This window comes from Acipenser ruthenus, chromosome 33, assembly GCF_902713425.1.
Source record: "Acipenser ruthenus chromosome 33, fAciRut3.2 maternal haplotype, whole genome shotgun sequence".
Taxonomy (NCBI): domain Eukaryota; kingdom Metazoa; phylum Chordata; class Actinopteri; order Acipenseriformes; family Acipenseridae; genus Acipenser; species Acipenser ruthenus.
Genome location: NC_081221.1, coordinates 1,063,594 through 1,075,166, shown reverse-complemented (window position 1 = coordinate 1,075,166; position 11,573 = coordinate 1,063,594). Strand labels below are relative to the sequence as shown.

The 11,573-nt window shown below is 41.7% G+C and overlaps 1 protein-coding gene across 4 annotated transcripts; it reads left to right on the top strand.

The window, feature by feature from the left end:
* Positions 1–2,471: 2,471 nt before the first annotated feature.
* Positions 2,472–11,518, top strand: LOC117433283 (transcription factor Sp2-like). 4 transcript variants are annotated; one of them, XM_034055409.3, is made up of 8 exons: positions 2,472–2,540; positions 4,330–4,421; positions 5,282–6,034; positions 6,274–6,480; positions 6,870–7,152; positions 7,783–7,966; positions 8,169–8,362; positions 9,128–11,518. In XM_034055409.3, the coding sequence occupies exons 1-8, from the start codon at positions 2,534–2,536 to the stop codon at positions 9,226–9,228; spliced, it is 1,821 nt and encodes a 606-aa protein (XP_033911300.3). In that variant the 5' UTR covers positions 2,472–2,533; the 3' UTR covers positions 9,229–11,518. The 4 variants fall into 4 exon arrangements, with proteins under 4 accessions (XP_033911300.3, XP_033911301.3, XP_033911303.3 ...); XM_034055410.3 differs by having other exon boundaries at positions 7,780–7,966; XM_034055412.3 differs by lacking the exon at positions 2,472–2,540 and adding an exon at positions 2,549–3,603 and having other exon boundaries at positions 7,780–7,966.
* Positions 11,519–11,573: the final 55 nt, after the last annotated feature.

Below are 11,573 nucleotides of genomic sequence, written 5' to 3'. Positions count from 1 at the left end.
TTGTTTTGCAATAATAATAATAATAATAAAAGCAAATTGATTAATTTACACTGTGGGGTAAAATTTAAAGATCGTTTTTCATTGCATGGTTTTGGCGCTAGCCTTTGACCTTTGGAGTCCTGGGTTGAAATCTGGTTTCTCAGGTCAGTTTATGGCACCGCCATATTAATACTTAATTCTTAAAATACATTTGAGAGAGCGACTCGACTACTTGACCAGATCCAGTCTGTCAGTACATTTTAAAACATGGTTCGTGCATCTCGTTGCTAAAATAAGAAAGTTAGCATCGTTTTTTTTTTTTTTTATGATTTTTTTTTTTTAGTGGGACGCATATGTGCCCTGTACCTTACCGCGTTAAATAACACTGCACTTGTTTATCTAACCCAGCAGAAAACACAACGAAACCACAACACAGGCGACTCTCAGGCACTGCTGTTACCATGACGACACGCTCCCCACCCGCCTCCTCTCTCACCCACCCAGCCACCCACCCGCGCTGCTGAAGGTTTGGCATCTGTCAGCTTGTCTATGTAATTCAATAAAGAAAAAAGTAAGTAGAACAAAACATGAAGACAGCAATTTTTTCATATATATATATATTTTGTTTTTAATTTCAGATACCAGTGGCCTCGTGATTTTATTATTTATTTCTTAGCAGACGCCCTTATCCTGGGCAACTTACAATTGTTACAAGAAATCACATTATTTTAACATACAATTACCCATTTACACAGTTGGGTTTTTATTGGAGCAATCTAGGTAAAGTACCTTGCTCAAGGGTACAGCAGCAGTGTCCCCCACCTGGGATTGAACCCACGACCCTCCGGTCAAGAGTCCAGAGCCCTAACCACTACTCCACACTGCTGTCCTTGAACCGCCCTTTGCATTCATTGTGTAGAGAGTGTGGCGGACAGATGGACAGACAGACAGACAGACAGACAAGGGTCCGCTTTTTTTTTTTGTGACGACCCTAAGTTTTTTTTTAAAAATGCCAATACCCTAAAGCTGAGGCAACATGAAGCCACTTTGTGTCTCAGAACTTGGTTTCAGGAGACTAGGTTTCAGGCCACTGGGGAGACTTGAGGGCGTTTGATACAGCAAACCTCAAACCAGGTCCCCTGGAACCAGGTTTCATTCAAGCCGCCGTTCCTGAAAAAGGTGGCTTAGCGTTCCCTCAGCTTTATAGGAAACCCTATCAGAACCTTCAGCACCTAATTAGCAGGAATGACATCATAATGGATTTGGAATTTTATTGAAATACTACACAGTCCCTCTGGATTATTATTATTATTATTATTATTATTATTATTATTATTATTATTATTATTATTATTAATAAACAGACGCTTTTATCCAAATAAAAACATTAACAAAATATAAAAGTACAATGTAAGTTACAGGCAACAAACATGCAAAACAAACGCGCATATATAATATATATATATATATATATATATATATATATATATATATATATATATATATAAGAAAAAAAAGTTATAGAAATAGGAATTTACAAACAAGGACTACACTTACCAGAATGCACTGGGGTAGAAACGCCAGGGCCGTACCTGTGTACGTCATGGAGTCATATTGCAACCCTTGTTATTAAATGGCCATTATATGGACACTTATGTGCTTGTATTGGTGCGTGGCAGCCAGTGCCTACGCTAAAAGGTCATTAGTAATTTTGACGGTTATCGTATCGTGTTGTTGTAAAATAATTTTGACCTCTCCTTGAAGCAAGAGAGATCAGAGTCTTTATCCGGGGCCTGAGTTTCTGTTCATCTGGCGCCCTCTTGCGACGCCACCCTGCATTGCAGTTGCTTATTTTAGGTATCCCGTATGCCATTCTGTCAAAGAAAATAGTTAATTTCAAATTGAACATTGCTATTGAGTTGTATTTAATTGTTTTGTATATTTATAGTATTGGTATATATATATATATTTTGTTCAGTGTCGAATAACGTTTGCATTTTGCAATTACTTTAAACCGACCAGTAGAAAACAAGGGGTTTAGCAATTAGCTCCCATCCCGCCTTCCTTCTTCCAATTTTAAAAAAAAAACCCAAAAAACCAAAAAACGCTGTCGATCATTCTAATTGAAAAACGTCACCATTTTTCTCTAGCCAACCAGATTGCGACGACGACCTAAACCCGCCTGCTTGTCGCTCTGGATTGGACAGAGGTGAAGTCCATCCAAATTTGAGTGAACGCCCACTCGCGAGCATCATTGGATGGAAGAGCCGTGTATCAAAATCAGCTCTATTTTGATTGGCCGCCACCCTATCAATCCATCCCACTGGGCCCACCTGTCAGAGCCCTGAACTCGCTATTCTATTGGATTGCTGTGACGTCAATCGCTAAAACGCAGGCTTCGACCCGCGCTATTGGTTCGCTTGCTTTGCAATCACCCGTCCTCTCTTCATCTATTGGCCAGCGCCGTCGTCACTCCGGCAACAGCTCGCACCTGGATTGGCCCCCGTGCGCGGGCGGGGTCGCTGTCGGAGGCTCACGGTGAGCGAGTGTCGTCATGAGCGGTGGGTAGGAATTAAAACGCTGGTGTTTATATTGCAATGCACTTTGTAAAAAAAAAAAAAATGTTTTTTCTTCTTCAAAAACAAAACCTAGGCTTGCATTTATTTTCAGATATCGTCAAAGAATTAAAAACAAACAAAAAAAATTAATACTCGTATATAAGTGTTGAATGCTGTGCGGTTTTGGGTGCAGCCAGGTTTAATATATGATTCTGCGTTTGGTATAGATAGGTATATTTTTAATACATGAACGACTCGGTCTTTTTTTTTATGCGAATTTGAAAATAATCCCTTCTTTTTTTTTTGGAAAGAAACAGAATAAAAGTGTTTTTTTTTTAAATAAAAAAATAAGTTGTGTTAGAAGAGAAACGAAGCAGTTTGATGGCTGGCGTTTCTCCTTCCTTGTATGTTTTGATTCTTGCAGTAATGCGATGGGTGTAAAAATGCTGGATGCCCACTATCGTTGTGGTTGCAATCTGTGTGCTGTGTTACTCCTTATCTTTGATGGCGGCGCTGTTTCCAGTCTTTACTGTAATTTCGCTGGCACTGTCTCCAAAAAAAAAAATCTTAAAAATCTAGCTGCGTGCTGCTTACTGTAATGCACGAGCTCAGTTTCATTAAAATAAATAAATAAATACATGCATTTAAAAAAGTACAATGACCCTGTTGCATGCAATGCACTGAAAAAATAACAAGGACGTTGTGCTTTGCAATATAAGTTTTTCGTGCATGCTTCGTTCTTCGCAGCTTTTCAGTGTGCGGTGTAACAGTTCTTAAAATTTCCCTTGACATGCTATTGCAGCTGTTTTGATTGTATGCATAGTGGTGTCGGAGCATGCCCTTTATTGCTAGATTTCCTTTTTTTACTTCCTGGTTGGTAATTATTATTTTTTTTTTAATTGTACTTACGTAAAGCGTGACCTACATGCAGCATCCGGTTACTGGGAAAACAAAACATTCAATTGGAATCGATGACCCGAGATAAAAATTGACAATAAAGCACCATTTTTGGATTTGCCTAGCTAAGTCCATGTTTTATATTTTCCTCTGATCTGTTCTATTTAGAGTTAAGTATATAAATACGCTTTGTTAGACATTTCTGTTTTCCCCCCCAAGTCTGATGTGTGCTGTTTATACGGGTTGCAGTTGTTAGTTTTTAAAAAAAAATGTTGTGTTCTTCTTTCTGAGCTGTAAAAAAAAAAAAACCCGTAAAACAGGGCTGTGTGCAATTAAAAAAAAAAAAAAATCACATTTCTGTTTTTTTTTAATTTCTTGGCCCTTGCAAAACAAAACGTAATTTGGATTTTAAAACCAGGACCGCCAGCTGCAATGGGGTCGGGTGTTTTTACCTAGGCGTTTTTTTAAAAAAGGTGAAATTCGTACCTGTCTTTCCGGTTTTGTTTTAATTTAGAAAGCATTCACGTTATAGGTTTGTTTTGTTATACCTCTGATTAAATGTATTGAACACTTCATGGATTTATGATAAAATCCCCCAAAACTCTCAGTAAAAGATAAACAGCGACTGATGAGGTAATTTTTCTGGGATTTGTCGGAGAGGTTGCTGGAGACTACTCTGTTGAATGCAGGGATGGAAACGAGACTCCCGTTGCGTAGCAGTTTGATCCATTCCTGGTTTTAATCTGTGCTTGTCACCTATACACACACTGTGGCTAATCAAGCTTGTACTAAAACCTGGAATGGGTGAAACTGCTATGCAGTAGGAGTCTTATTTCCATCCCTGTTTTGTAATGTCAAGCACTTATGAATACACTTTTTTTATTTGTATTTCTAGGGTGTGGGTTTGCAGACCAACAGGACAGAATGGCCGCCACAGTAGCTATAAGTCCTAGCGAGTACCTGCAGCCCTCAGCTACAACAGCACAGGTATGTAAAAACAAATCGCATTTAATTTATATCGGGGCAGCAGTGTGGAGTAGTGGTTAGGGCTCTGAACTCTTGACCGGAGGGTCGTGGGTTCAATCCCCAGTGGAGGACACTGCTGCTGTACCCTTGAGCAAGGTACTTTACCTAGATTGCTCCAGTAAAAACCCAACTGTATAAATGGGTAATTGTATGTAAAAATAATGTGATATCTTGTAACAATTGTAAGTCGCCCTGGATAAGGGCGTCTGCTAAGAAATAAATAATAATAATAATAATAATAATAATAATAATATCAGGGTTTGTGGGGTCAATTCCTGTTTTTTTTTTTTTTTTTTCAATTCCAATTGGGATTGGAATTGAAAAACAGGAACTTTTTGCAAAGTAACCCAACCCTGAATTCTATTTTACTTTCTAAAAAGTCATGGTTTATTATTATTTATTATTTGTTTATTTAGCAGACGCCTTTATCCAAGGCGACTTACAGAGACTAGGGTGTGTGAACTATGCATCAGCTGCAGAGTCACTTACAACTACGTCTCACCCGAAAGACGGAGCACAAGGAGGTTAAGTGACTTTCTCAGGGTCACACAATGAGTCAGTGGCTGAGGTGGGATTTGAACCGGGAACCTCCTGGCTACAAGCCCTTTGGACCACATGGACCACACGGCCTCCTTTATAATAATAATAATAATAATAATAATAATAATAATAATAATAATAATAATAATAATAATAAAAAAAATACATCACTGCATTTTATACAGCTGTAGGCGAGCAGTCGACTTATTTATTATCATCGTCTTAAGTCTGTGTGTGCAAATCTTTGCCTTCGTTTATTAATTTTTATTTTATTTTAACAGCAAGATTCCCAGCCCTCTCCCCTTGCTATGCTGGCAGCGACATGCAGTAAGATAGGACCTCCCGCAGCTCAAGCCCCGGCAAGCACCACACCAGCCCAGCCCGCCACCAGGAGACTCCACCCCATCAAACCCGCACCCATCGCCCCGGCGCCCCCCAAAAACTACGGCTTCCTGTCCGCGAAAGGGAACGTCATACAGATCCCCGCGGGCCTGGGCTCTTCCAACACAGCCGGCGCTCCCCTTGTGTTTACCATCCAGAACCCTCCTGTCCTGGGCAAGGGCGCCCGCCCCAACGCCAGCATCCAGTACCAGGTGGTGCCCCAGTTTCAGACAGCCGACGGGCAGGCGATACAGGTTTCCGGCGTGCCCCAGAGCGGGCACAGCGAGATACAGATCATTCCCGGCACCAACCAAGCCATCATCACCACCACCGCGCAGCCCCCTCCTCCCGCAGCCCAGCAAAAGACAGTGGCTGTCAAGCCCTCGCAGAAGGGGCAGAACTCTGCCGGGATGGTCAAGCTGCCCTGTGGGTTGACGCTGCCCCTCAACAGCTTCATCGGGGACGGATGCACGACCCAGTTCGTCACGGAAGCCGCTCCCGTTTCGCCGGTTAAGACGACCAGGAGGTCCAGGAAGAAGCTGGCAGCTGCGGCGCAGGCTGTCGCCGTGGTTCAGCCTCAGCAGCAGGCAACGGCTGTAGCAGAGCAAGTGGAAACCCTGCTGATTGAGACCACAGCGGATAACATCATCCAGGTAAGGTTTGTTAAAAAAAAAAAAAAATGAAAGTAACATGTTATTGTTACTTAATCATTTAGCAGGTGCTTTTATCCAAAAGCGACTGGGGTGGTGGTGAAAACTGCGCATCACAACTGCTGCTGCAGAGTCGCCTTACAATAGTTTTACGTCTCGTCCGAAGGACGGAGCAAAAGAAGGTTAAGTGACAAATTTTGATTGCATGTTCATTGTCGTCACCCCCCCCCTCTCTCTCTCAGGCTGGAAACAACTTGCTGATCTTGCAGAGCCCCGGATCGGGCCAGCCAGCGGTGCTGCAGCAGGTCCAGCTTCAGCAGCAGCAGCAGGTGGTCCAGATCCCACAGCAAGCCCTCAAGGTGGTGCAGGCTGCCTCCGCCACGCTGCCCACGGTCCCACACAAACCCTCGCAGAACCTGCAGCTGCAGGCAGCAGCAGAGCCAACTCAGGTAGGCTGGGGCTTCACCTTCTCTTCCTCCTCGCTGAAATATTGCATTGGGTTTAATGTTAACACAGGGATGGAAATAAAGACTTTCATTGCTTACCAGTTTGATCCAAGCTCCCAGAAAAAAGATAAACAGCGACTGATGAGGTTATTTTTCTGGGATTTGTCAGAGAGGTTGCTGTAGACTACTCCTGTTTAATGCAGGGATGGAAAGGAGACACCCATTGCGTAGCAGTTTGATCCATGCCTGGTTTTGCACCTCCACTTGTTACCATACACTGCTAAGCAACAGGAGTCCTTATTCCATTCCATACTTTTTTTTTTTTAATGTTTAATGATCCATTTGTTAATTTACTGCTTAGCTAATTCAGCGCATGTTTCTCTTACACCAAGGTTCTTATAAAAACTGCTTCTGGGGAGTGGCAAGCGATTCAGGTGCAGGAAGCCACGGTAGCCACCACAGCGGCCAGCTCTGGAGGCGTGGGCACGATGCCGAGTCTCGCGTCGGGGGCCGGCAAAAGAGGGGGTCCCGGGGGCCGGAAAGAAAGGACCTTCCCCAAGATCGCCCCTGCCGGGGGGCTTATCTCTCTAAACACATCCGCTCAGGGAGTGCAGACCATCAATATCAACGGAGTGCAAGTGCAGGGCCTGCCTGTCACCATCACCAGCGCTGGAGGTAAGAGGCTCAGCAGTGTGGCGTTGTGTTATTCACAAGCAAGCTGATGCAGAAAATACTCGTGTTAAAGGATTTTGTGTGTGTGTTTTTTTTATGTAGTTGGCCATCAACCATATCTGTTAAGAGGTGTGTGTTTTTTTACATATCCTACTGCTGTGCTTTTAAAACAGTGTGAAAAATAAAGTAACAGGGGCAGCAGTGTGGAGTAGTGGTTAGGGCTCTGGACTCTTGACTGGAGGGTTGTGGGTTCAATCCCAGGTGAGGGACACTGCTGCTGTACCCTTGAGCAAGGTACTTTACCTAGATTGCTCCAGTAAAAACCCAACTGTGTAAATAGGTAATTGTATGTAAAAATAATGTGATATCTTGTAACAATTGTAAGTCGCCCTGGATAAGGGCGTCTGCTAAGAAATAAATAATAATAATAATATTAATAATAATGGTACCATTTACACAAAAAGGATCCTCTTTGGTTGCATGTGATGTGATGTGACTCTTTTTGTAGTTGTGATTTTAATAAAGTGGAACTACAATAAATAAATACATAAGCCAATAAATAAGATTAGCTTAAAAACGAGAATGTTTCACCATGCGACCTGTAATCCGTGTTACATTTTATCTTCTTAGCAGGACCGCAGCACCTGACAGTCCAGACGGTTTCTGGAAACAACCTGACCATCAGCGGCCTGAGTCCGTCCCAGGGAAACCAGCTGCAGGTGGAGCACGCGCTGGCTCTGGAGATCCAGGGGCAGCCCGGGGAGAAGAAACGACGCATGGCCTGCACCTGCCCCAACTGCAAGGACGCGGAGAAAAGGCAAGTGATACCGACTGGGTGGTGTGGGAGAATCTCATGAGAGCCAAGTCACAAGTCCGTACAATAGGCCTCAAATCTCTATACCGCTCCTGGTATCGTAAAACAGAAAGTCAAAGGTAATAGATTATTTTGCACCAACAAAAGCCATTGCGTGGAGAGTCTTGGGGTCATCCCTTTTTTTTTTTTTTGGAATTTGCTGCAGGCCTGGGGAGCTGGGAAAGAAGAAGCACATCTGCCACATCCCGGGGTGTGAGAAGACGTTCCGCAAGACGTCTCTGCTGCGGGCTCACGTGCGTCTGCACACGGGGGAGCGGCCCTTTGTCTGCAACTGGGTGTTCTGTGGGAAGCGCTTCACACGCAGCGACGAGCTGCAGAGACACGCCAGGACGCACACAGGTCAGTGTCGCCCCCCCCCCCCCGACCCCCCATCCCAGTGTTCCTCTAGTTCTTTAAAAAAAAAATGTTTCTAATATTTTTCCAGTATTCAGTTTATGCACAAGGGCAACAACATTATATAACTGTGTTTGACTATTTTTTTTTTTTTGATGAAGACACAAACTGAACCAATTTTAATAGTGTCTGAACGTCGCTAAGCAATTTCTCATGCTTTATGTATTATTATTTTATTATTTTATTTCTTAGCGGCAGATGCCCTTATCCAGGACGACTTACAATTGTTACAAGATATCACATTTTTTGTCACATACAATTACCCATTTATACAGCTGGGTTTTTACTGGAGCATATATGGCTTATATGGCTGACGGGTGACAAGGGTGTTCTGGACTATGTTTTTCAGTTTTCTCTTTCTGAGTGGTGGTTGCAATCTGCCACAAAACACTGCACCTTGCTGTACTTGGATTTAGATTAAAAAAAAAACGACCTCTTGCTGTGCAGTTTTTTGCAGGTGTTTTTAAAACGCACTAATTACGTTTACTATAGACTGGCCTGCTTGTTTGGCACAACCTAGCCGTCACCACGGATGTGACGTCACACTGAAGAAGCACGTTGCAGGAACACGTGCAACAAAGCAGGAAGCTGTGGTTTATTTAAACCTCACAGCCTGTAAGCGACACTTCAGAAAGGCTTGAAGTTTCAGTAGTGGCACACTTGAATTTTATTTGTGTGTGTGTGTGTGTGTGTGTTTTTTTTTTTTTTCAGGAGACAAGCGGTTTGAGTGTATGCAGTGCCAGAAGCGTTTCATGAGGAGCGACCACCTCACCAAGCATTACAAAACTCACATGAACACCAAGAACTTGTGAAACCGAAAAAATATATGAAATATATTTTTTTTTTTTTTTTTTAAAGAAAATCACAAAACGAAAAAAAAAAAAAGAGCGCGAGAATAAATGAAACATTGCGACGCCTGGCACTGGAAGGAATTTGGGTTGGTTTTCTGGGAAGCCAGCAGTTGTTAATCACAGATTTTCTGTGTTTTCTTTTTTTTAAACAGTGCTTCCTCATCAGAACGCCGCCGCAAAGAAATGTACTTTAATTTTTTACGCTGTTTTTCATTTTTTTTTTTTTGTATTCCGACCATGGCTTTGTAAAACAGCATTATTAAATTAACTTTTTTTTTTTTTTTTTTTACTATCAATAATATATATATATATTTTTTTTCCAGTTTTGTGTGTAGTCCAATTATGTCCAACTCATCAATTATAGACCTTCTGCTCTTTTGGATTTGAAAAAAAAAAAAAAAAAAAAACCTGCCAGAATGTAATATGAATGCCTTTTTATTATTCATATTATTATTATTATTATTATTATTATTATTATTATTATTAATATGATCAGTTAATAACTTGTATTCTCTACCTATGTCTGTTCGCGCTCCATAACTGTTTTCCAGCTAACCATAAGAAGAGAAAATATTTTTTAATGTTTCTTGCCCTGATTTGCCTTGTGGAGTCACTTGGCAGTGACTGACTTTGTGGTCAGTGGTTTATTCTGTTTGCTGTTAACCTGTAAGGAAAAAAAAACCACACATATATAAAGGGTGTATATCTGTAATTGACAGTGACGACCAGCAATTTGAACTTGGCGAGATTACTGGAAATAAGCTCTTGTACAGTATAACTGTATATTTCAAGAAATGCAACGTGTTGTATAGCTCATTCCTACTTTATATAAGACTTTTAATTAAATACCTCTTCTAGATTTTTTTTTTTCTATTGATAAAAAAAAAAAAAAAAGTTGCCTTAGATAAATTGCACCCAGTATTAAAAAAAAAAAAAAATAATTGTGAGAGCTGCTTTTCTAGTTTATTCTTATTTATTTTTTGCTGGATCACCAGTTACGGTGCCCTGAGTTTCTGTTCAAAGGTTTCCAGACCACGTATAGCCAACTGCAAACGTGGCATTCATGCAGTCGTGAACACAGCGATTCAAGTCCTGTGTTGAGACCCCAAAGTCTATAAAAGAACGTTCTTGCCTGACATTTGGTTTCAGGAAGGAGGCTAGGTTTCAGGCTACAGCACGGCACACCAGGGGAGACTTGGGGGTTTGATACAGGAACCTCAAACTCGGTCTCCTGGAACCAGGTTTCAAGCCGCTGTTCCTGAAAAAGTGGCTGTGTGTACCCCTCAGCTTAAGTGCCAAGTAATCTTCTTTTACATTAAGCTGATTCAAATGACATATGGATCCTATTAAACAACAAATTAAGAAAAAGGAAAATGTCTCATTTTTAACCTGAAAATTCAGTTTTATATTACATTTAATGCCGTTGCTGGTAAGCATGGACATCTTGAGGTAAGTGGCTCTTAAATGCTGTTGGGACGTGTATTAATAATAAGGTGTTTCAAATGGTGTATTTCTGCTCAGAAAGAATAAGAATATGACTCCATGTACAGCAGGACAGTTCTGGTTTTTCAGGTCACACCCCAGTGCATTCTGGTAAGTGTAGTCCTGCTGTGAAAGGTACCTGAGACAGGCCAAACGTACCAGAATGCTTTGGGGTTCTAAGTTGAAAAGCCTGAACTGTCCCAGTGTGACACTGAGTCATATAGTAACCATAGGGAAGTGTTCTATCAGTGTGCATGCAGAGCAGGTGGGGTGGGCAGAGCTGAATTAAAATGACTTCAAAAACTGCTTGGTCTTTGTTTTTGTAAAGGAACAAGTTTGCCCTACAGCATAAAGCCAATGTAAGTTTCAGCAAACTGGGTTGTCAACAAAGTCTTCTTATTGATAGAGTGCACAGACAGACCCCTTCCTGTTTGAATAATGCAGCAAGCAGGCGTTGAACATGATCTGGGACATTGTAGCTTATGGGGAAACTCATGGATGGAAATAAGAATCCTTTTGCATAGCAGTTTCACCTATTCCAGGTTTAACTACCTCCCGAACGTGATCAGCCACAGTGTGTGTAGGTAGCAAGCTCAGGTGTGTCTTATAGAACTCCTAGTAAAACCAGGAATGGATCAAACTGCTATGCAATGGGAGTCTCATTGCCATCCCTGCATTAAAGTAGTCTACTGCAGCAACCTCTCCGACAAATCCCAGAAAAATAACCTCATCAGCCGTTGTTTATATTTTACTGGGAGTTTTGATCAAACTGCTGTGCAATGACGTCAGTATCTATACTAGATTTGCGTAACTTAGTGTTTTTT